Source organism: Schizosaccharomyces osmophilus, chromosome 3 (genome assembly GCF_027921745.1).
Source record: "Schizosaccharomyces osmophilus chromosome 3, complete sequence".
NCBI lineage: Eukaryota > Fungi > Ascomycota > Schizosaccharomycetes > Schizosaccharomycetales > Schizosaccharomycetaceae > Schizosaccharomyces > Schizosaccharomyces osmophilus.
Window position 1 is genome coordinate 1,071,290 of NC_079240.1, and position 24,289 is coordinate 1,095,578.

General features: G+C 37.8%; 12 protein-coding genes across 12 annotated transcripts; 6 read left to right on the forward strand and 6 right to left on the reverse strand.

Annotated features, from left to right (window-relative positions):
- Positions 1-14: 14 nt before the first annotated feature.
- Positions 15-1,184, forward strand: cwf5 (Prp19 complex subunit, RNA-binding Cwf5; the record flags this gene model as incomplete). Its single annotated transcript, XM_056183322.1, has 3 exons — positions 15-290; positions 347-703; positions 750-1,184. The coding sequence occupies 3 exons, from the start codon at positions 15-17 to the stop codon at positions 1,182-1,184; spliced, it is 1,068 nt and encodes a 355-aa protein (XP_056039363.1).
- A 226-nt stretch (positions 1,185-1,410) lies between these two features.
- On the forward strand, positions 1,411-1,703 carry coa4 (cytochrome c oxidase assembly protein Coa4; the record flags this gene model as incomplete). Its single annotated transcript, XM_056183323.1, has 2 exons — positions 1,411-1,566; positions 1,617-1,703. The coding sequence occupies 2 exons, from the start codon at positions 1,411-1,413 to the stop codon at positions 1,701-1,703; spliced, it is 243 nt and encodes an 80-aa protein (XP_056039362.1).
- Positions 1,704-2,506: 803 nt separating this feature from the next.
- Positions 2,507-4,769, reverse strand: tho1 (THO complex subunit Tho1; the record flags this gene model as incomplete). The annotated part of the gene is made up of 3 exons (XM_056183324.1): positions 2,507-3,565; positions 3,616-4,506; positions 4,566-4,769. 3 exons carry the CDS (start codon positions 4,767-4,769, stop codon positions 2,507-2,509), a joined length of 2,154 nt encoding a protein of 717 aa, XP_056039187.1.
- A 225-nt stretch (positions 4,770-4,994) lies between these two features.
- Positions 4,995-7,964, forward strand: rhp26 (SNF2 family DNA-dependent ATPase (ERCC6) Rhp26-like; the record flags this gene model as incomplete). Its single annotated transcript, XM_056183325.1, has 1 exon — positions 4,995-7,964. The coding sequence occupies one exon, from the start codon at positions 4,995-4,997 to the stop codon at positions 7,962-7,964; it is 2,970 nt and encodes a 989-aa protein (XP_056039133.1).
- Positions 7,965-8,668: 704 nt separating this feature from the next.
- tum1 (mitochondrial thiosulfate sulfurtransferase, involved in tRNA wobble position thiolation Tum1) lies at positions 8,669-9,615 on the forward strand (the record flags this gene model as incomplete). Its single annotated transcript, XM_056183326.1, has 2 exons — positions 8,669-8,947; positions 8,998-9,615. The coding sequence occupies 2 exons, from the start codon at positions 8,669-8,671 to the stop codon at positions 9,613-9,615; spliced, it is 897 nt and encodes a 298-aa protein (XP_056039134.1).
- Positions 9,616-9,985: 370 nt separating this feature from the next.
- On the reverse strand, positions 9,986-10,612 carry got1 (Golgi transport protein Got1; the record flags this gene model as incomplete). Its single annotated transcript, XM_056183327.1, has 4 exons — positions 9,986-10,261; positions 10,387-10,431; positions 10,500-10,546; positions 10,591-10,612. The coding sequence occupies 4 exons, from the start codon at positions 10,610-10,612 to the stop codon at positions 9,986-9,988; spliced, it is 390 nt and encodes a 129-aa protein (XP_056039128.1).
- A 618-nt stretch (positions 10,613-11,230) lies between these two features.
- Positions 11,231-13,324, reverse strand: mam301 (multi-pass membrane and CBS domain protein; the record flags this gene model as incomplete). The annotated part of the gene is made up of 1 exon (XM_056183328.1): positions 11,231-13,324. The coding sequence occupies one exon, from the start codon at positions 13,322-13,324 to the stop codon at positions 11,231-11,233; it is 2,094 nt and encodes a 697-aa protein (XP_056039129.1).
- A 348-nt stretch (positions 13,325-13,672) lies between these two features.
- Positions 13,673-17,734, reverse strand: nte1 (lysophospholipase; the record flags this gene model as incomplete). Its single annotated transcript, XM_056183874.1, has 3 exons — positions 13,673-17,266; positions 17,311-17,485; positions 17,535-17,734. The coding sequence occupies 3 exons, from the start codon at positions 17,732-17,734 to the stop codon at positions 13,673-13,675; spliced, it is 3,969 nt and encodes a 1,322-aa protein (XP_056039161.1).
- An 819-nt stretch (positions 17,735-18,553) lies between these two features.
- On the reverse strand, positions 18,554-19,847 carry hem12 (uroporphyrinogen decarboxylase Hem12; the record flags this gene model as incomplete). Its single annotated transcript, XM_056183329.1, has 5 exons — positions 18,554-19,018; positions 19,066-19,574; positions 19,621-19,645; positions 19,702-19,736; positions 19,802-19,847. 5 exons carry the CDS (start codon positions 19,845-19,847, stop codon positions 18,554-18,556), a joined length of 1,080 nt encoding a protein of 359 aa, XP_056039130.1.
- Positions 19,848-20,942: 1,095 nt separating this feature from the next.
- On the forward strand, positions 20,943-22,188 carry nro1 (negative regulator of Ofd1, Nro1; the record flags this gene model as incomplete). Its single annotated transcript, XM_056183330.1, has 2 exons — positions 20,943-21,950; positions 22,027-22,188. 2 exons carry the CDS (start codon positions 20,943-20,945, stop codon positions 22,186-22,188), a joined length of 1,170 nt encoding a protein of 389 aa, XP_056039131.1.
- Positions 22,189-22,717: 529 nt separating this feature from the next.
- lsg1 (Lsk1 complex gamma subunit Lsg1) lies at positions 22,718-23,377 on the forward strand (the record flags this gene model as incomplete). The annotated part of the gene is made up of 1 exon (XM_056183331.1): positions 22,718-23,377. The coding sequence occupies one exon, from the start codon at positions 22,718-22,720 to the stop codon at positions 23,375-23,377; it is 660 nt and encodes a 219-aa protein (XP_056039155.1).
- Positions 23,378-23,666: 289 nt separating this feature from the next.
- On the reverse strand, positions 23,667-24,223 carry mrpl12 (mitochondrial ribosomal protein subunit L12; the record flags this gene model as incomplete). The annotated part of the gene is made up of 2 exons (XM_056183332.1): positions 23,667-24,147; positions 24,189-24,223. The coding sequence occupies 2 exons, from the start codon at positions 24,221-24,223 to the stop codon at positions 23,667-23,669; spliced, it is 516 nt and encodes a 171-aa protein (XP_056039421.1).
- Between the last annotated feature and the right edge of the window lie 66 nt (positions 24,224-24,289).

A 24,289-nucleotide genomic window follows, 5' to 3' on the forward strand; every position in this document is an offset into this window, starting at 1 on the left:
TCGTCGTTTTCAATATGTCTCTAGTACCAAAACGCGATGTTAATAAAATCGAATGGGAAGATGTTGAATTTCCAAGTATTTGTGAGCGGTGTTTAGGAGATAATTCGTATGTTCGTATGACTCGTGAACCTTTAGGACAAGAATGCAAAATATGTTCACGGCCATGCACAATATTTCGGTGGTCAAGTTCGAGAGAAAGAAAGAGAGGAAAAACTCAAATATGTGTAGGCTGTGCTAGACTGAAAAATTGCTGTCAAGCGTGCATGCTCGATTTGCAGTTTGGGTTACCGGTATGTGATGCTCATCGAAGTAGGATTGAATTGATATATAACTAATTAAATAACAGATTGCTTTACGTGATGCAGCATTAAAAATGGTGGACAGTGGTCCAACAAACGACATTAATCGGGAGTTTTTTGCTCAAAACCAGCAGAGACTTTTGAAAAACGAAGAAACGCCATATGATAGTCAAGAATCAAATGCTGTTGCTAGAAATCTGGTTCGAAAAACTGAACGACGAGAACCTTACCAAAAACCTGCGCGAAGAAAACTTGATGAACAAGAATCTAAGCAACTATTAAAGGATGCTAAAGCAAGTGATACATCAAAAAGCTCCGAAAAATCACTTTTTCCTATTAAAAAAATCGTAAATGGCCGTGTTTTGCTTTCAATAGACATGGAACCACCTAAAGATAAAAAAATTGTAAGTATTTCGCCGGGATCCAGGATATTGGCTAACTATTTATTAGGCCTCCCTTTTCATTATGGGTGTTGAGGACGAACTCCCAGATTATAAAATCCGAAAACACTTTGAACAATATGGTCCCCTTAAGTCTGTTGTCTGTTCCCATCGTGCGAAATGTGCTTTTGTCAACTATAAAAGCAGATTAAGTGCTGAAATTGCAGCTGCATCTTGCCCGAATGGAGATCTTTCTATTGAAGGATTTCGTCTTAAAGCTCAATGGGGTAAACCTCGTTCCTTAGGAGGACCGGATCAAGAGACTCGAAATGCCAAATTGGCAGATCTAGTCATGCACGGAAAAAATACTCCAGAAAAATCTTCTAATAGCGAGCAATCCTTCAATGAAGCTGATGGTGCCGCCTCATCTTCTGCGCCGACTGCTGCTGTTGCTCAACCAATCTCTCCAAATCAACCAAAGTATCCATCGCAGAATACTCGGTAAAGGCATAGCTATTTTTCAAAATATGTTGTTGAATTGCTTGATATAATTCGTACAATTAACTGGCAAGCATGTACATATTCTTATGAGCCCCTGACGATAGCCCTCTCCAGCCCATACTACTCTTACTTTACTTGAACGCTTTATTTTCGATATCTGGTTTTTTTTCAAATCAAATTATTTATTTTAAGGTTTTTCTTTTTTTACAATTGAAAGAAAAGAATAGAAAATGACTTTGTCTCCGGATGCCAACGCCAACTCTCCGAAAGACGATGAGAAGGACACTTGGGACACCGCACTTGAAAAAGGAGGATGCGTTGAAGAGCATCTAAGACTTAATGATTGTTATTGGGATAAGCATGATTGGAGAAAATGCTCAAAAGAAGTAATTTAAGAACTATTCTGTGGAGTCACGGATCTAACCTGGTATATTAGATGGAAGAGTTTAGAAAATGTTGGGAGAGCAAGCACGAGCCATTGACAAGTTGCCCTATCAATATGAAACCGGAAAAAAACAAGTAACTTGATGTACTTGTTTCAAGTATAGCTTCGACTTTCCTTGTCAATTATTTTGAGGAACCTTTCATTAAAATATAAACTAGAAGATTACCTGGGTCAACTTGTGTAGCCAAAACAAATTTTTAGAAAGATTCTTTTAGCAAAAACTTGAGCGCTACTAGTTTTATGCATTGTTATGTTCTCTCGAACTTTGTTTACGTGGGACCAGTGTCTTGTTTATATTGACGTCTGGTGCGGAAATATTTTGTTAATATCTACGAGCTTTCCTATAACAAAAAGCCTATTTTTTGATACCCTTAATATATTACGATAAAAATGCTTACTGTTACTCCTGCTGCGTTGGCTTATGGAGGTACTGCAATCTTTGCACTCGTAGAGATTTTATTGGAGTTTAAATTCATTGATATTGAATATCTCTTAGTGGTAGGTGTATTTTTGTAGTTAACGTTACTTACTTTTAAATACTAGTTTCTTTCAGTACTATCCGTCTTTTCTATGTTTTGGCTGCTTTTAGGATTTCCATTTTTGAATGTCTTCTCCGAAAAAAAAAACATGAGCTTGCGTAAAAGAAAAGCTACGGATAATAAAACGAGTTGTAGTTGGGTAAACTAATATTTGATTTTTATTTATCTTTAGGCTAACCAAAAATAGCGTTCAAAATCAAGATACGAATCAAACAAACCTTTAAATCACTGACTGTCATGATCTTTGAACGGAAACAAAGACATATTAAATAAAGAGTATGATGAACAATTTTTATATCATCACAGTTTTCCGCATTATAATAACATACATTAAGGCTTCAATTAGTTATCCGCGCCAACTTTATCTTCCGTTTTTTGACGCTTTGGACTTGAACTAGTATTTTCTTCATTTTTATCCCCCTCTTCTCGGGATCGCTTCTTACTCTCTGAACTTTCGACATTCTGGACTTCCTTCGTTTCTTCCTTAGGTGTTGTTGTAGAAGTTTCAATGGAGGGAACATTTTCTTTAATGGATTCCTCTTCCGATGCTGATTTTGATTTGTCGTCGGCAATATCTTTTTTGTCATCGTTTTCATTTCCAGTATTTTCTTTCCCATTTTCCCTATGGGAGTGTGTAGGTACATCCTCTTGATCACTCGGCTTTTTTGCTTCTTCCTTTGTAGTTGCAGGCTCAACTAGCTGCTGTCCTTTGCCTTCTGATCCTTTGTCTTCGTCCATCGGCGTAGCTTCTTGGGCCTCCTGTTTTTTCCCTTCTTTTATCACCTTTTCACGTAACATTTCATCACCTTCCTCGACGATATTAATGTCAAATGCAGGATTAATATTTGTTGTCGGCTTTTCCAATGTCGCATTACCTTCAATAGCTTGTGTTAATAGCTCTAATTCACCCAATCCAGCATATTCAAAAGCCTCTAGATGCGAATTGATTGCAGAACGAAATGCGAGCCAGGTTTTTGAAGCCTTTGCTTGTCGATAATATTCTTGCTCATCTTCCTTTACCGAATCTTCCATTTCGGCAGAATCATGCTTTACACCAGGGAAAAAGCTTTGAGGAGTAGGTATTCGATATCTTTCTTCTTTTTTCAAGTCTTCTAAAGAATTCTCTCCAGCATTTTGCCATATTTTGGTAAGCGGAGCATTACCCATGGCATAACGGATTTTAGGAGGAGTACTTGCAACCTTTTTTAAACCTGCAGCAGCTTCGTCCAGAACAGACTTATCGAGCAAAGGCTTCTCAAATGACAGACATCCATATCCTTTCCAACTTTTCCAATTATTTTCCACGTTAACAACCGATGTAATTGTTTCGACGTAATCACCGTTCTTTACTTCTCTTAAAAGTGCATAAATCCGATTGAGTAACGCTGAAACATTCTTTTCCTATTATAAGTTAGTAATCAAAAAATACTATAGAACAATAAAAAACATACGTCTTCATCAGATAAGCTTGCATTAGGTGCTACAGCTTTATTTGTGAAAGGTCGAGTTCGACGCGAATCTACTCGTTCTTTTGAATAATCTAAAAGAAAATCACACAAAATAATAGCTTGGAGCAAAAAGTGGAGACGGAACGTTTCATCTATCAATTGAAAGTCAAAAAGAGGAAGGGAACGAATGTAATTCGGGCATAAATTATCGTTAATAACTGTATATTTTTCCGGAAGCAAAGCACTGGACGTAGGGTCTATCGTAGGCTTTGGATTGTCCAAAAAGAATGTGTTTTTTTGAATAGCCTCAAATGACTCTAAAATAGCATTTGCGGAATCCAAAAACTTTTGCATATTACCAGCGTCCTGTGCAATTTTTGGTGGTTGGACGAGCAGATCTTGTAAATTCCAAAACACCTCATATATATTGAGCACTTTCTGTGAGTAAGAAGCTTCATTTCCATCCGACGCAGGGATATTAGGTGATGAAATTTTGGTACTGATGACTGGATTTTCCAGATTAAAGTCACCACGAAAATTAGAGCCACTCCTTTCTTCGGGTGCGAAAGCTTTACTGAGTAAAATATGAATGCGTCCACATAGAGCAGGATCAACTTGTCCCGAAAGCCGACGCAATAACTCGTTTGAAATACGCAGTAAAACAGGTCCCCGTCCACGATTACTGACTAATCCATCCAAAAGAACCGATCTTGTCTCAAAATATTCATACAGTTTTCGGCACTCCTTTAATCTATGAATGTCCATCAGTTCTTCAATGATTAAAAACGGGAAGATTGCATCACAGTAAGAAGCGTCAATTTCATTCAAAACAACCAACAAATCTAGGATTAAGAATAGCTCCTTAACGTTCTCTTCAAAATTTTGATTTTCAGACTATTAGTAGTTATTGTTAGTAAAAACTTCACAACATAGCAAGTTCAAACCATTCTTACTCTAATTTCATAACAGCGAAAACGAATGGCAGTTTCAAATTCAAGAGAGTTATAAAACTCAGAAGTGATTTTCGACCATATTTCACTATTCACGAATTCCTTAAAGTTGGTATCTAATGGTTGCTCTTCAAAGCTTGGAATATTCTTAATTGAGTAAATATCTGTAAACTTCTTAATCAAGGAATGTTTGACATCCATTCCCATCTACACTCTCTACTTACACAAATTAAAAAACGATGCGCGTCAACAGCAAGTTTAGGAAGCAGTAGTATGTTACTTTGGGTCTGTTACTTTGCGAATATAACATAACGCACCGCTTCGCATGGTAAATAATAAAAGTTTATGTTTGCCATCCACACAATACAACAATCATCATTTCTGAACTTGTAATGCAATGATTCCTTAGTAGTGCGGAATATACACTGGAACATGGATTCAAATCAGGACTTGACCCATTTAGGAGTGTTCACTGTCGATCAGGCTAGTTTGGAGCGCGATGTGACAAATTCAGCAGATCAATATATCACTAGTGAGACGAAAGAAATCGAAAGAAAAAGATTAGAAAAAGTAGAGAAGGAGATTTATGCTGTAGAAAAAAAAAGTCGTCAGCTTGAAGCGCGAATTGATAGTCGCTTGACGCAAATTAGCGTGAAAGGAAATCTTCGAAAGCAGCTCGACAAGTTTCGCGCAACGCTTCAAAATTTAAAATCCGACGAAAATGATATCAAATTGCGCATGGAAGGCATTGATGAGGGCCAACAGGCTGTATTTGCTGACCCTCATGCACTTGAAGAAGCCGAGCGCCAAGAATTAATTCGTACTGGTAAAATTACACCTTTTGGTAGGTTTTCTGGTATTGATAACGAAAGTTCAAACATTGGTGGACATCAATTAAGTAGTCAGGCGATACCTCAAGAACCTGAAGCTATTGATAACACGATTACCAAGAACATTAGTATAGAGCAAAATGAAGAGCAAGAATTTGGGCTAAAACAAGAGAAAGACGAAGATTATGCACAAGTCGAGAATGTTGGTGAACAAGAGACTACTTCAGCTGTGGATGATGGTGATAATTTGGTGTATCGTAAGCGTCTACATTCATGGTGTACTGAGCGCAATCAATTACGCCAAAAATCAGAACAAGCGAAGCCAGAAAAATCTGAGACTTTTGCTGAAGAAGTTTCTACTAACCATTCTTCATTAAATGAAGATACAGAAGAATGGTTTAAACCGCATCCTACCAAACGTGGCCAAACTTACAAAGGCGGATTCACCATTCCCGGCGATATTCGACCCCATCTTTTTCGATATCAAGTTACATGTGTACAGTGGCTATGGGAACTTTATAGCCAAGAAGCAGGAGGCATCATTGGTGATGAAATGGGGCTAGGAAAAACAATACAAATTGTATCTTTTCTTTCTTCACTTCACCATTCAAGGATGTATGAAAAACCAGCTTTGATTGTCTGTCCGGCCACTTTAATGAAACAATGGGTCAATGAATTTCACCAGTGGTGGGGTCCGTTACGTGTTGTTGTTTTGCATGCCACAGGCAGTGGTGCTCTTGCTACGCGAGAAAAAAGGCAGTACCAGTCTTTGGAGGAAGAGGATGATGTAGCAGAAATTATAAACCCAAATGCTTCTAAGTCTTTCCATAGCTATGCCAAAGCATTAGTGGATAGCGTGTTTACTGAAGGCCATGTTCTAATTACAACGTATGCCGGGTTACGCCTTTACAGTGATTTATTATTACCACGGGAATGGGGTTATTGTGTTTTAGATGAAGGACATAAAATTCGGAACCCGGATTCCGAAATGTCTGTGAATTGTAAGCAAGTAAAAACCCCTCATCGAATCATTTTATCAGGTACTCCTATTCAAAACAACTTAATTGAACTTTGGAATTTATTCGATTTTGTTTTTCCCGGTCGATTAGGAACGCTTCCTGTTTTCCAAAATCAATTTGCTCTTCCTATTAATATTGGTGGTTATGCAAATGCGTCGAATGTCCAAGTACAAACTGCTTACAAGTGTGCTTGTATGCTTCGTGATTTAATCTCTCCATATTTATTACGAAGAATGAAATTAGACGTGGCCTCAGACCTACCCAAAAAATCCGAGCAAGTTTTGTTTTGTAAGCTAACTCCTCTTCAACGCAAAGCCTACCAAGATTTCTTGAATGGTTCAGATATGCAAAAAATTTTAAATGGAAAACGTCAAATGCTATATGGGATCGATATTCTAAGAAAAATATGTAATCATCCAGATTTGGTTATTCGTGAATTTATATCTCAAAAGAAGGACTATTATTATGGAGATCCCGAAAAGTCCGGAAAACTGAAGGTTGTAATGTCTCTGTTACAGCTTTGGAAGAAGCAAAAGCACCGCACATTACTTTTTTCCCAAACACGACAAATGCTTGATATTTTAGAGAGCAGCATTAAAGATATTCCTGGACTTCGTTACTGTCGTATGGACGGAGGGACTTCAATTGGTCTTCGACATGGTTTAGTCGATAATTTTAACAAAAACGGTATATATGATGTGTTTTTATTAACAACTCGTGTTGGTGGATTGGGCATCAATTTAACAGGAGCCGATCGTGTTATTCTATTCGACCCAGACTGGAATCCATCTACGGATGCCCAAGCTCGTGAACGAGCGTGGAGATTGGGACAAAAAAGAGACGTTGTAGTGTACCGCCTAATGACTGCTGGAACAATTGAAGAAAAGATATATCATCGCCAAATTTTTAAACAGTTTCTGACAAATAAAATTTTGAAAGATCCAAAGCAGCGGCGATTTTTTAAAATGACCGATTTACATGATTTATTTTCATTGGGTAACGATAAGGAAGAAGGAACAGAGACTGGAAACATGTTTTTGGGAGCTGAACGAGTTTTCAAAAAACAGCCCTCAAGCCATGGGGAAGAAAAAAGTGGAAAGCAAAAATCCCGTAAAGAGGTTGATGGGAATAATCCGGAGGAAAAGAATCGAAAAGTTTTTGATAAAATTGGTATTGCTTCTATGGAAAAATTTAAACCACCAGAGGATACTGGTGTTACAAAAGGCACGTCTTCTAAAAATACACGTGGCGATGAATCCGTACTCGATGATATTTTTGCGAGTGCCGGAATTCAAAGTACGTTAAAGCATGATGAAATTATGGAAGCTTCTCAACCCGAGACTTTACTCGTAGAAAAAGAAGCTTCAAGAGTTGCCAATGATGCTGTGCGTGCTGTCGCCAATTCTCGACGACAGCGGGTCGCTGCTAATCGGAACAAAACCGATCCTCCTACCGGTAATATTTCACGTCAGAATATAGCTTCTGCAAGTCCCCAGGCTTCTGGTCCAGTTAGCTCCAGTACATTATTGGCTCGCCTCAAGCAAAGGCGTTAAGGTTAAAAAAAACTCTAGCATCCTTATAAGTGAATTGACTTATTTTTATTCTTAGTTTTGGCTACCTATCTAACGTTTCTGAATATTTAGAAGGAAATCCGGGGAAAGGATTTGGAATTTCCGTTTCACGCATGAAAAGATATTTTGGAAAAGAACTTTATTTATACAAGCAACCAAGGTGATTAGCTCTTTTATTTATTTTCTCATCAATTTTCATTCGATGGTCATGCCTTTTGTTTCCTTTGTGTTTTATCTAATGCATCTTTGCGTTCGTTTTTACCTAATTAAATTAATTATTATTTTACGACGACGATCACTATGTTAACGATCCGCTTAATATCCCTATGATTACAAGAATTATGATTATAAAGGCATGTCAGTTTGCTTTATAAAGTCATTTTCTCATACATCGATTCTTCTAGCATTATCATCACATAGTCCCTTTAATGATACTACAGGGGCTTCATTTTTAGTGTTTTGTTTATTTATATTGTATTTACTAAATAGAATGTAATTTCACCCGAATTTATAAGGATCAAACAATTTCCAAATATTCAATGAAATATAATACTATTTAGTATTATACTCTGTTATCGTGCGAACGTAGGGATTAACAATATCATAAAGGCGATCACATAATTTTTGTACATGTAATAAAAGGAAGTAGAGACGAGAAAGGTCGAAAACAACCTCTTAAAAGAAGAATGCTTATGGCAAACACAAAGATGACCACTTTAGTAAACGCCAAGAGCGTCGTTCAGCTTATTAAGGAACAGGCTCAAAAATCAGTTCTTTTGGATGCTACCTGGTACTTACCTACAGAATCCAACGATGGAAAACGGGAGTTCTTTCAAAATCGACTGCCAGGAGCTCGGTTTTTTGGGATTGATGAAGCCAAAGATCATCGTATTGCCTTACCTCACATGCTTCCTCCAACCGAGGAGTTCGCTGCCTACGTAGGAAATCTTGGAATCGATCGAAACGTACGTAAAAGCCGTGTTGGAGAAGTGGAAGCAATGCTAACCGGATATAGACAAATGTAATAATATATGATAGAAAAGGATTTTTCTCCTCTCCCCGTGTTTATTGGACCTTTAAAGTCTTTGGTCATAAAAATGTATTTTTATTCCCAAATGCATTTGCAGACTGGAAAGCTAATGGGCATGGATTAGAAACGGAGAATCCTTCTACTCCTGCTAAAGTCAATTATGAAGATGCAAAAATAAACAAAAGCTTAGTTGCCTCTTTTGAAGATATCTCCCAGGTCCTGAAAGACCCTTCAAAAAGCAATACTCGCATCATTGACGCTCGCCCTCAAGCCAGATTTACTGGTACTGCTCCTGAAATCCGACCTGGCATGGCAAGTGGACATATTCCAACATCTATCAACATTCCTTTCACTGATCTTGTTAAACCCGGAATCACCGAGCCCAAGCCTACAGAAGAACTTGAAGAAATTTTTGCAAAGCATGGCCTCCATGATAAATCTGCTCCCATTATCACCTCTTGTGGTTCCGGTGTAACTGCCTCTGTGCTTTTCGTTGCTCTTGAACTATGTGGATTTACAAATGTTCGTGTTTACGATGAATCTTGGAGTGGGTATGGTCAACGTGCCTTGAAAGATTCTTCTTTATTAGCTACCGGTCCTTAGATAAGCAAATTCCGGTTCTTGTTTATCCCAGAATATACATTATTGGTATGATGCTTCTTAACGCTCCTCTATTTATAAAAGTTGCACTTTTCATTTATTGCTGTCACTAAGATCCGAAAAGGCAAAATTTATACTTTTACTGTCGTTTAAAGCTTATGAATAAATATGTTTCCATTCAAAACTGAGACCATAGTAAATTGCTTCGTATGCAAATAAAGAAAGTAATGAGAGTTTAATACAAGAAAGAGTATTATTCTTAACGTTAATAAAGAGAGTAGTCTCCTTTGGAATCATTCACTTAGAAAGCCGTTATCTTAAAAGATGGTATGTTCTGCTGTAGTCTTTTGGTAATTAGAAGTAGAAGACACTTTTACACAGGACTTTGCTGGTAAGAAGTCAAGCGATCAATAAAAGGTCCAATATAAGGCAAAGATCTCAGAAAGGTAATTATAATGGGATAAAAGACCCGGAATAGGTTAAAGAAGCCCAGGCATTCAAGAAAGAAACCAATGATAGGAAAGCGTAGAATAGTGAGCAGAAATCCACCTACAAAGCTCAAGGTTCCCACCATTCTTTCTTTTCTTAAAAAGAAGTTTGCTGATTTGGCCGGTCCTACAATCATGAATACGCCTGACACAGACAATATCTAATAAGTAAGCAAACAAAACATTTTTAACTGGTTTTCTCCAAAAAAGCATAAACGTCTACCACAAAATGGCTTGCACAAACTACATTTGCTGGTACTTGCTTTTTCGACCACTTTGAACTTACATTTCCAAGGGACAATAAAGGGCCGTCAAACAACATGATTACTCCCTAAATTCTTCATTAGGATCCGAAATGCAATAATAAGTCAACTAAGTTTCGTCTTCTTCAATCCTTACCAATATCATAAAGAGCAGCCCCAAACTTGTTACACCAATTCCAATTTCTATTTTTATCTTTAGCAATGTTTCTTTTTGGTTCATATCATACTTTGTACTTCAGAAAGCCACATATTCTTCTCTTTTCTGACAGTGTTGATGGTGAAGTGTCTACAGATTGTTTGAAACATCTTATATGTTTTCTTTGTACATATCTCATCCTCATCTTCCCTTTGCCAAGATTCATATAAGCACTATTTCATTTAATAAAATACTTTCTTTATAATTAGATTATAGAAAACTTCATAGCATCGACAGTCTCTAGCCTGTTCGAAATTTTGTTATAGCAAAGCAAGTTACAAGCGTAGATTTATTGTAAATGAAATACGAATACTCTCGTTAATTATATCTTCATTAGGGTCCAAGAGGCTCGTTCCTCTAGGATTTTGACATAACAAAAAACATTACTGAACGTAGACATAAGGAAATACCAGCATCATTTAATCATGCTTGCCATTAGATGGAATATGCAGCATGAGATGAAAAAGCGCATTCACTTAGGACTAAGATTAATTGTAATAATCAAATAATTAAATTAAAGAATAAATAAAGACTGAGCATACAGACTGTTCAAAAATGAATATTAATGAAATAAACACAGGGAATGTTATGATCTGAACAGCGAACCGCGATGTTGTGAACGGTTAACTATGTACAGAGAACATTCAGTAGCTAAAAAAAGGAATTTTAGCTCACTTTTTGTTTTTATTCTTTCTTTTTTTCTTTTTATTTTTAGAAGATCGCGACGAAACAGCACCGATATGATTGTCGGGACTAGGCGTATTGGCATCACTGACATTTAAAAATTCATTTTCTTCATGAGAATCACTATTTGTAATGCTGACTTTGGGTACAAGAATACCATTTCTTTCAACCATTTCAACAATATCTTCCGAATTCTCGTTAGCAGTTCTTTCATATGGCTCAATGACAATGCGCTCAATACCATCCGCAGACACGAGATTACTTTCAATGACATTACCGAGCCTTACTCTTTTTCCTGTAAAAGTCTTTTCGGAAACTGAAGACCCACTATCTGTCTTTCTGTCCATGGTTGCCAAGGAATCCACATTAGACTTGAATTGTTTTTTCGTAGACTCTTTATTGTTCATCTGATTAAAACCACGCTCAGCAATCTTGTTGTAATCGATTGGGGATGCGTTACTTTCCCTGTGATGTTGGAGATGTGTATCGTGGCTCTCATCGCCTTCATTCGCCTGATTTTCCACCTCACGCTGAGAAATATCCTCGGAAGTGTGTTCTTCCTTAGTTGGTATACTTTTCGAATGCGCCTCTATTTCTGTCTCAACCTTGCCAACTTTTTTGGAAAGAGAAGCGACACTTTCATTTGACGCTTCCATACTTCCATAGCTTGTCTCGTTCTTAATGCTGACAGGTGTCTTTACTTTCACTCGTTCATTTGGAACGTACCGAGGATTCATGGCCGCATTTCTAGGATTCAAGATTGGGCGTTGGTCATCCGTATGAGTTTCACCGTTCGTTGCTGTAAGACGGCTTTTCGTTAAGGCAGCCATTGTATTCAAATGAGAGCGATGGAACAATCTGTCCCAAAATTCATTATTGTAGGTCACACGTGGCAACCCTTTATGAACATCAATGTAAACATCTGTCTCATCAATAATTTCCTCTCCAATTAACTCTTCAATTATGTCTTCAAGGGTAATGACACCTAGAGTACCAAACTTTTCACCAGGGTGATCAGAAATTAGAATCATATGGCTTTTACCTTCTTGACAATAATTCAATAAATCCAAGCAAGAGGTATCCGGAAAAGTTTGAGGCAACGTTGCAAGAGCAAATCTGCTCACAGGCCAACAGTCATCTGGGTCATAACCGATGAGTGTTTTCGTAAGCAGCATGCCGATGAAATCATGAGGAAATCCTGGCCTGTGTACTGGAATCCGCGAATAACCAGCACAAATGATATCGCCAATTAGTTGTTCATCCACAACACGGTCCGTCGGAAGGGTAAAGACATTCTCAATGGGCGTCATAATACTCTTGGCTGATTTTTCCCGTAAATCTAAAACAGCCGTAATGATCGTCACTTCATCTTGATTCAGTTTATCCAACCCCAAGTCTCTATGCAAAGTAACGAGAGTTTTCAAACCAGCCTTTCTATACATGGTACCATGATCTTCTCCTAAGCAGGCATCCAAGAGCAAAGCCGTTGGATAAGCAATTGGCATAAGCAAGTACATCATAAACAGCACCAACGGTTCCAATTTAGCACCGATCGACAATCCATAACGGACACATAAAGCTTGCGGAATGACTTCGCCAAAAATCACAATCGCCCCCGTTGAAATCAAAACTGCTGGCCACCCACCGCCGATGATACTATCGAATACAATTGGCAAGGTTTCATTCACAATAACGTTGCCCAACAACAAAGTGACCAAAACCCAGTGCTTACCGCGATTCAAGAGTCCTAAAACTTTGTTCGCGTGTTTTCTTTCGTATTCATCACCACTCTGCTCCAAAACTTGCAGATATACTTCGTCACATCCCATAAGACCGATCGTAAGTCCTGCAAAAACACCACCCAACAAGACCAAGAAAGCACTTATGAGCAATTTCGAATAATAGGAGAAATTGGAAGGATTTTTTAGAATAACGTTATACTCAGCCGGCGCTGGAAAGCCACCTGAGGCAGCCTTCTCTTTTAAAGCTAAAGGGAATGCTACCGCATACTTTCTCAAACCCACAACAAGAAACAAAAGTACATATGCTAATGATAATTTCCCTGAACGTAACAGGTTCATATTACTTCTAGCCTACAGCTTTTTTTAAGGCCAGTCCTATGCAGTCAATACGGTAAGGAAGCGTTCACCACTTATTATATACCACTGGTTTAATGAGTTACAACGTTACTTTCAAATTAGAGTTAAAAATATTCATGGTATTGGAAGCTCATTTCTTACTTTTGTTTGCACTAGTAATTCATGATTTTCATTCGAATTTTGAGTATCATTATAAATGGAAAAGCATGAAAAATTATTGCGTGGAGGCGAATTTTTTTTAAAATAAGAGAGGTGTAAAATATGATTCAGGTTCATTATACTTTCCAATACGTTCATGTTAAAATAGATTATATTAGTCATAAAATTCGTTTACAACGAGTTTCTTCTTAGCGATAAATATTTTGGGTGCTTTTGGTACTGAGTATTAGTTCCTAGAATCCCGTCAAGCTTACCTTCTGTCCGGAGTTTCTCAATAAATGATTTACCGTATTCGTAACCAACGCTGTAGATCTTGTCAAACCTTCCAAATTCTAATGTGGTAAAATCCGTGACAGGAGGACGCATATAGAAACAACCCGGTGTCGTCTTTACTTTTTCGCCAATTGCAACACTCGTAACGTAAGTTAATCTAGATTGGATATCAGCAAGTGAAGGATATGCTTTCTTCGAAATAAAGGGAATCCAACGAGTGAATAAAGCCCAAGCACCGGAAACAGTATCTCCATAATCCATTGCCAAACGTGAGTCCTCACTTCCAACATCAATTGCAAAGATTGTGTTCGCTCCAAGAGATTGCATATGCGTTACTGTAAGGTTATCCATATAACCACCATCTAACAGCATGTCCCCATTATCGGAGAGCATTGGCGGGACCAAACCGGCTAAAGACATACTAGCTCGAATATATCTCCACGCATAACCACTTGAGTGAACATCCATGCGAGAATGAGTAATGTTTGTCGTATTCACGTAAAACGGCAACCAAAAGTCCTCAATATGGCTTTCACCGAATGCTTTCCATATACCTCGATTGAATTCATGACCAGTAGTATAAGCAGCCTGAGGATAAGTTAAATCTAAAACAAACCTCCATAGATTTGCCATCCTTCCACAAAACTTCTTGGCACGACCAAACATTGGGACTAGATCTGCTTCACGGGCATACAATCCGCCATTGAATGCTCCTATACTGGTACCGCCGATAATATCAAAAGGAATCCCGGCCTCTTCTAATGCATATAAAGCGCCAATTTGAGAAATTCCTCTAGCACCTCCACCCCCTAAAACCAGTCCGATACCTTTACCGCAAATTCTCCTAGCCAAGCGTGCAAAGTCATTTTCCTGTGCCCGATTAGTCTGATAGACAGGATGTAGATGCTTCCAATCAATATATTTCCTAAAGCCATATTTAAAGCTCAATACTTTAGACCGAATTATATTTAAGAACTCCTTTCCATCATTATGGTCAACCATTTCGTTGTCCCAACCAGCGCGTAACTGCAAATGATGATGAGCATATACCCATGGACGCTCTTTTAACCACGTCCTCGTTAATCCTGAAGGGCAAAATCTCTCAGGATGTATAAGTACAAGCTCTTTTCGAGCTGTACATTTCATAGCGATCAAGTAACTTTCAAACTCCCCAATTTGAGGATTTCCATCCGCTTCTGCAAGGATATATATACAGTCAGCTTGTCGCACGCAAGTTTGAAACCATGTAGTCCCAACGTTAGTGTCAGCAATGTAAATCAAAATATCATATTTATCTTCCAAATCCGAAAGATAGCTTGCGAGCTTGAATCTTCCCATGCGGCTGAACGCGTACTTCCCTAAATGTTCTAAAACTGAGGACTGTCTCAAAATTTTAACAGAAATACCCAAAACGGATAAGGCAAACGTTAACTTTTGGGAAAAAGTTAATAAATGCCCAGTTGAAGAAGAAGGGACCACAGCTAGTGTACGTATACTATGCTTTTCCCTCCTAGTCTGACGAATACCTTCATAGATGAAACTGTTATTCAGCATGACATGCATTCGATTTGCAATGATCTTTGAAAGTTGTAACCCGACAGCTGGATGGCTAAGAGAGAGAGCATTGAACAGCGTTTGAGGGATTTTCGCGAGTTCAGAATCTCGAATTGCAAATAACGTACTGTTCCTTGGGGCATTGATTAGCATTTCCAATTCACCTGCGCTATCGCCCTTTCCATATTCATCAAAATAATCAGAATTTGATTTTGGATCGCTGTCATCAATAGATCTTAAACGCCCGTTTTGAACTATATATATTGAATCACTTGGATCCCCTTTGTTAAACAGTACTTGATCGGGGTTTAAGTGAATCCAACCAACGGCAAAATCAAGTTTTAATAGCAAAGGAGGAACCAAGGATATAAGTCTTTTGGCGATGACAAGGGAAATTAGTGGCTCTTGCTCAATGATCCTTTCAAGAGCTGTACGCGGTAAATATCCTACTAAAACGTCCGTCCTAGCATTTACATTCACAAATGAACGATAATTGGAAACGCATGCTTGATAATTGACCAGACCACCTGGTTTCATCATAAAGGAGTGCTCCTCTGATTGTCCTTGATTGCCATATGTAGCTATTTTAGAGGGGCAAGTTGCATCCAAAAAGCCATCAATGATATAAAATACGCCGTCAGCATGATCACCCTGTTGAACAATGGTAGTTTCTTTTTTGTAGAAAACTATCTCAATTTCTTTGGCAAACTCAAGAATCGTAGAGTGCTTTGGATTGCTTGTTGTAGGGCTCTTGGCTTCTTCGTTAACGCCAACAGCACTCAACATGGCAAGTTGGCCCAAAAAGTCAACCTTGCTAGATTTTTCAGAATAATCTGTAGATTGATTACTTTCTTGATATCCTGATTGCTCGTCATCTACGGAAGCAGCAGCACTTTGGGTTTTGATGCCGTAGTTGGCTATACCAAGAGATTTTAAAATGCAATGTAACAAACCATGCCTAAAAGAAGAATACACATCATAATCACTCACTTCTTTAGAGTACGCCCGACGAAGAGGAGACCGTTTCATGTTTGGAGAAACTGATTGAGAAATAGTAGCGTGTGGATTAATAGATGAAAGCAAATCTCCTGGATTGACCGCTGTACGATCAATTTCGGACCCAAAACCCTCAAAATTTCTGTTCAAGTTACCGATGCGATTGGCAGGTCCTTTTTTTTGTGATATGATTATACCACCCTTTATGTTTTTATTCCTATTCTCAGACTTTGCTTCATTCTTGAAGGTTTCGATAATATCACCACGAATATAATTTGGCAATTCATAGGAAGTAATAGCATTGAAGTTTTTTTCAATACTGAAAATGACATCGGACAATCCAAGGTACTCAAAACCCGTAGAAAAGGTGACTCGTTGGAATCGTGTAAGGATTACCTGAACTATCTGTGCACTGGAATTAGGAAATTTGCGAACCAAATGATGAAAAGCACTTCCGGGTATAACAGCTATTGTAGTATCACACTTAGCTTTAGCAACAATTGAAGACTTTTCCTTTGGCCTGAATTCACCTTTTGATTCAGATTTTTTCCTTCCGATGCTATTAGCGGGGAAAGGATTGTCCATGAACTCTGCTGGGGTGCCTGTGGACTGGGTAGTGCTTGGGGTAACTGAAACTTCCGGAACAATTTCTGTGAATAACTCCAAGACAGTAAAAAAACTAGAAAGAGGGGCTCCATTTGAAACTTCAGTAAGAAGCCTGTAGTCAGGATGCAGAGACGATGGATCCCCTAAGGCGCCATCATTGTAACGCTCTGTGGCTGTATAAACCTGGAAGCAGCCATCCACAACTAGGATAAAGGAGGACTGTTCATCAAGATCAATTGTTTCTCCTATAGCAACTCGCCGGGTTTGAATATGCCGAGCTAGTTCAACGAAAACCGGTTTTTCCAAGTACCCGAATATACTAATCGCACTCAAAAACTAAAGTTGTTAGTACTAGTCAATACAACACGTATGGAGCATACCTCATCGAGATAGTTTTGAAACCCTATCTTTGGTTCACTAATTTGAACGCTGGCTTCAGGACCAAGCTTGGCTTCTTTTATCGGGTCTTCGTGCGGAAGTCGAGAGTATTTGTTTAGGTATCTGTAACGGATGATTAAAGCGGCCGCACAAAGGGAAACGAAGAATAAGAAAAGTCTATTGAGTTAGTATTTCACTTATCGTTGAAAAAATTGATGCTTCATACAAAGACTTGAAATTGAATTGAATAGTTAAAGAATAGCTTAAAACTTTATAGGTCCATTTTGGTATAGTTATTGAAGCGAATGCTAGTATACTTAGAGAAAATTTTGTGACAAAAACAAGACTTAGGGTTATAGATCTTAATATAAATATTATGATTCCTGAAATAACGTTATTTTGCAAAATCCTGTCCGCAATATCCATGAATTGGTCCTTATATTCCACACCTTTGGAACGCTTTTGGGAATAAAAATTAATTTAATGTGTAATAAGTGAGTTTTCTTGTTTCCAATACTATTATTTTTATAACCACTTGTTATTTAAATACCGCAATTTACTTTGTCTGGATAATTGCTTTTTTTGGAGTGGTATGATGCCTGTCTACTTTTGGTTGTTGGATAGAAAGAATACTGAAGATTATTTTGGACATCAAGAATGAAAATGGATCGAAGAATAATATATTAAACATTAAAGCCATTATATATTATATATTTGATATATAATATCTATTATAAAAAAAAAAGATAATGCTGTACCTGTGTTTAGATATGTATACTTGTTTAGCCATAGGCAAAACTATAACTGAGTATCAAATGTTTTGCATGTTATTGTTTTAAATGATTGATACATCCTTCCAAACGTCGTAAGAAAAGACCCAAAAGATAGTAAGTCTAAATAAAGTAGCATAGTTTTTTATTGACGGTCAAAAAGTAAAAAAGCCGTGGTCTATCAGTAAGTACAATTTTAGCAGCGTCAAATGATTGCTTACTCCTTCGACGATGGATAAAAAATAAACAAAAGGGAATGAAATTATTTTCTTGTGTTTTCGCACAGGAGTACTAGATATTTGTTTTATGCATTGCAAAAGCTCCCCCCAAAAAAAAAAGAATAGAAAAGCATTTCAGGCATTTGAACTTCAATCGTGCATATAAGAGATATTAGTTCACCAAGTCATTAAGTACATTAATTTCAAAAAGACAAGGCAAATCAGCAATTTAAGGCATATGAAGATTATTAATCAACTCAAGTTTGAGAGCCGTACTTATGGCATTGTTCTAAAAAGAAACGAACATCGTCTGGGTTGACACCGGGTGTTATACCATGTCCCAAATTAATAATATAGCCTTGTTTGCCGCCCTTAAAACCCTCGATCATTTCTTTGGTACGGCTTTCTATAATTTCTCTACCTCCGTATAGAATATTGGGATCCAAATTACCTTGGAAAGTGACGCGACGATCTCCACGAATGCGGACAGCCTCCTTCGGATCCATAGTCCAATCAAGACCAATGACATCGTAACCGGAATCACAAAGCTTGTCAAGAGCATACCAAGCTCCTTTGGGATAAACAATCATGGGCACAGTTCGTTTGCTTTTATTCAGTTCCTTTTTAACTCCTTCGCATATTCTGACCAAATAAGGGTACGAAAATTCCAAGAAATCCTGGGGTGAAAGCTCTCCAGCCCAAGAATCGAAAATTTGAAGCATCTAGTCGAATGGTTAGCGGACATATATACGATAAATTAGCAGCTTACCTGAGCACCTGCGTAAACCTGCTGCGTAAGATAGACAATAGTAGCCTCAGTAACCATATTTAAAAGACGACGAGAAGCCTCTGGGTAACGGAATAGCCAAGACTTTGCTTTTGTAAACGTTTTTGAACCACCTCCTTCAATCATGTAAGCCATAATGGTCCAGGGAGCTCCTGAAAATCCCAAGAGAGGAACCCTTCCATCTAAATTTTCTCTTGTTAACGAAATTGCGTCCATTACATATCCCAATTTAGCCGGTATGTTGGGGACTTTTTCCAACTTTTCAAGATCCTCTGGTGTTGCCAATGGCTCCGGAAAGTGAGGACCTTTTTGTTCAAGCATAACAACCTGCATGCCAAGAGCCTGAGGAATTACTAAGATATCGCTAAAAATGATGGCAGCATCGAGTAAACCATCAAACCGGTTAATGGGTTGAAGCGTCAATTCGCAAGACGTTTCTGGAGTTTGACACATTTCAAAAAAACTTTGCTTCGACCTGACTTTATGATATTCTAAAGAGAAACTGTCAGTTTAAAGCTCAAACCCCGATATGCATACCCGGCAAATATCTTCCAGCTTGTCTCTAGAAATTCCATCGAGTTAATAAACTATATTAAATTTCCTTTAAACATTTTTTACCATAATCCAAACAGGTGGTCGTTCCACTGTTTCCCCTATAGACCACAGTTAGTAACCGACGTTTATCTTTTGTAAATGCAAGGCCTGCTCTTTAGCATACCTCTTGCAGCTCTAATGATTAAGTCATTTTTCATAGAAGGATACATGTTAAAGCTAAAGAAAGTGGAGCCTAATATTGGTTTACCCAACAGTCTACTTTGGAGTGGAAGGAAAGAAAGTGACCTAGTCAGCCGACTACAAAGTCACAAGTTTTAGAGACTTAGAAAATTAAAAGAAAGAAAAAAGTATTGAAATAAATATTTAAAGGGAGTTTCAGCTTAGTTTATGAGAGTAAGCGATTTAAAACTCTATACATTTGATGAATTCTTCCATGTTTTCGTGTACTCAACAGTTTTGTGAAATACGAATATTTTTAAGCTCGTTTCGTCCACTTTATTCAAGCTATTTTCAATCGTATGGAATATAATTTAGGCAGCAATCAACCGGCTGATGATTCTCCATTTTTTAGCGATTCACAAAAATACTTCTTATTTGTAGTAGCGCTTCTTCCTCATTTACTAAAATCATGTCAAATATAGAATTTATTTCCTGATTGAGGTTGTCCTAGCTAGTTTTCTAATTTTTGGTAGAGTATTTTAGGCAATGTTTTTAAGATGACTCGGCGGCATACGAATGTCTACGTTAATGTATGCAAGTCAACTGGCATTTTGTCTGTCATTCGTAAAGTGAAATATTTTTTAGAGTAAACTGACAAAAATAAGCTTTCACAATCTACTTTTAAGATGAATGTTTCTATGAAACAGCTGCTAGACTTACAAGCAGTTAGAACACTTCTATTACCGAATCTTTCTTTCCTTTTAAGGTAGCAAGAAAACCCAATGCTTTGATTCAGACAGTAAGCGATAATGAGCATTTATCGTTTTGAGCATATGCTTTGTATTTGATAGATAATATGCTAAAAATTACTATCTTATGCATCATATTTTTATTACTCTATATACTTCATTATGCGATTAATTATTTGCGCTTTGTATCATATGACTATATAATTTTTTTTGGATGAAGTTATTTTTTAAAACGTTCGAATTGTCTTTATTGCAAATAAGCGTATACCGAGTTTTATCACATTAAATATTACAACGGAATTCATTATATATCACTAAATCGTGCGTAAATTCTAACTGAAAATCACTCGATTCTAACGCTTCTTTTACAAGTTAGAAAAACGAGTAGATACAAAGATGATTGGCAACCGTCCTCAAGGATTGCGCGCTGCAGCATCTCAAAAAAAGCAGCAGATTGAAAAACAACGTCAGGAGGCAGCTGCAAATGGAAGTGGCTCTTCTGAGCTAGGAAATGGAGATGTAAACAAAGCCGAAGGGGACGAAGACGAAACCATGTTGGTGTACACTGAAGATGACAACATGGATCAACTTTGGGGATTGTATGAGACGAGCCGTGAAAAATTAGAAAGTGGTGATATCGAAGGTAGCATCAACCTTGTTTTCGGTACCATTCATGAGGCCGATCGTATTCTCCGCAACACAGAAGACTATTCCAGTCTTCCTAAGGATTTCCACGCAGCCTACTCTATGGCTCTTCTGGCTGTTTCCGAATTGTATGAGCCTGCTAAGGGACGTCTCAAGGAAACAAATGATGAAGAGTCATTTATTGACGCTGCCATCGAAAGAGCTCAACTTGGTTTGGAAGCGTCAGGCGATCAATCTCGGCTTTACCTTGCTTTCGGGCGTGCTTATTTGGAAAAGGTACGTATGACCTTGTGGAAGCAGGACGATCAGCAGAACCCTTCGGATCAATCCGTTATTGTTCAGATTGTCAATCCTTACATCGAACTTGCCCTTCAATACCTTCGTCCTTTACTTTCGGTGGAACCATTTGATGACTTGACTCCTGACTCTTTGCGTCCCTTGTATGTCTTGTCGTCTTACATGTTCCAATTTGGATCCCAATTTCCTGAAAACTCCCTTCTGGACGTACACTCCGTTATTATCGGTCTTTGGGAAAAGTGTAGCGCTTTCCCAGACAGCCCTCTTCCTGTCCGTCTTGCTACCAAGGAAGCCGTTTTGGCTAGCCATACCAGCTTTGCCGAATATTATATCGATTTAATGGATTCCAATGAGGAAAATGCCGAAAGGTGGGCTGTCAAGGCCTCTGAATGGCTTTCTCGGTCCGTTGATGCTTGGAACGAAATTTATGCGTTGGATGACTCAGCTGAACGACTTTTGAAGGTATGATTTTTTTAGGCCGAAATTTGTCGGCAATAAGTTTCTTGTTTACTTTATGTTTTATTAACTGGTGTTTTAGTTGGCGGATATCAAGATGGATTTAGCACAAATCACTGAACAAGAAAGTTCTCAAGATGAGTATCTGCAGGCCGCCTATACAGCTTTGGAGGACGCTCAAAAGGCTGGTGTACAACTCAGTCCCGACTATTTGGAATTTCTTGAAGCTTACTCTTCCGCTTAGAGCCCACTAGCATCGGTCAAACTTTCGTCTTTCTTATATGTTTTGTTTTTTTTTTGGTTACATATTGGTTTCACAATTTTTCTGGTGTTTCGTATTTATCACGTCCAAATACATAGAAATGGTAATTTAACTGGTTTATGAGTTAGGTCGAATTGTTTCACAATTGGAATGTCTTCTGACATGTACGACTATTCCTCGTATGTTGTTCTTTGGTTTCCTAAACTATCGGCTCATTTGGGTTGTGCAATCAATTACTTACTACTAATAGAGAAAAAAATTATAAAATTAATAAATAATAGTAGGCTTACTTTTCAAAGTATTTTATTCATGAATACTCGTAAACATATATTATACAATGGAAATAACGCATTTTGTTAAACGTTCACTATGCGATTATGACCGTACGACTCTACTCGTCTCTATAGTCTCCATGTAAAAAAACAACCTATAGCTTGGTATCAAAGTATATATAGAAAAAGCCATTTCATCCTTTACTTTGGAATTTAAATATTGTTGCTTTTTCTACAATATGGACCCTTTTGAAGGAAGAATGGCTTTTCTGCAACTTTTGAATAAGCTAAGTGCTTCCCAGTTGTCTCAGTTGAAGCCTGCCCAATTTGCTTTAAAAAACAGAGACCTTGAGGAAGATTTATATTCCTGTATATGGGAAGAGTTGGAATCTGGATCATTCAATACGAGGGTAAATATCATATACTTTGTGGATACCTTGTGTGAATTAAGTTTAAGAAATGGAATCAGTAATGGTTATATTACTATGATTACTCGTGATATTTTAAAACTGGTAGAATATGTGGTTCCAATTGGAACAGCAGGAGCAGCCAATGCTCCTGAAGTAAGAAAGGTGCTCCACTCCCTGCGTCTGAAGAACATAATAGATGATGCTCGGCTTCAGGAAGCAATTAACTTGGTAGACGCTCACGAACAAGCAAGCAAAGCAGGTGAGGACCAAGGTACCACGTCAATTTCTAGAGCCGATATATTAAGGCGATTAGAAGAAGACAGGGAACGGCATAAGCGCATGCGCGAAAATATATGGGCAATACCGAAGCCAGAACTAGAACACGAGATTGCTTGGAATACTATAGAACCAATCACAGAATGTGATTTAGAGTCATTGAACGACGATTTTGAAAAGTATAATGAATGTATTCGTGAATCTCTTTGTTAATTATGAAGAAATCGAATTAGAGTCGAAAAACGCAGACGTTGTAAGTCATAGTCCAACTGTAGGTCAAAAAGGGGGATCTTAAAGGTAGAAAATTTTATAGCGAACGATCAAAGCCATTTACATACGTATACGTATATATTTTTTTCTTCTTCCCAAAAAAAAAAAAAAAAGTCCGTTCTAGAATTTCTAGAAATAAAGTATTGTAAAGGTTACTTTTAACATGCTTATAAAACTATTTCAAAAGAAGCAATTAAGCTTCTCGTATTAATGTTTTTCAATTAAACCTGGCTTACTCCAAGGTAACCTTGCAAGTAAGTTGTTCCAGCTTGGATTTGATAGCATCAGCATCTTCTTTTAGTACGTTTTCCTTTAGAACCTTAGGTGCGCTTTCGACAAATTTCTTAGCGTCAACCAAAGACAATCCCAGCAAAGACTTGACTTCCTTGATAACCTTGGCTTTTGAACCTGCATCGAAAGAGTCTAACTTTAAGTTCCAGGTTGTCTTCTCTTCTGGTTTAGGCTCATCATTAGCCTCTTCCGCAGCACCAGCAGCGGCTCCGGGAACTGCCATAGGAGCTGCCATAGGAGCGATGTCGGAAATGTTCAGTTTTTCCTTCAGCTGCTCTACAAGCTTGGACGTTTCTAATAAAGACAATTTGCTAATTTCTTCCACAAGATTTTCAATTTTTCCTTCGGCATTTCTTGCAGGTATAGAGCTGTGGAATGTTCTCAATAATGAAGCCGCCGGTTTTGCACGAACTACAGAAATTCTAAATTCATTAATAAAATTACTTTTGTATTTCTGACTTACAAATTTTTGTTTAAACGAGGGAAAACACGCAGCATTTTTTTAGGAAATTGTAAACGAGTAATTTGAAGTTGGTAGTTGAATGATACGGGACAGACGTACTG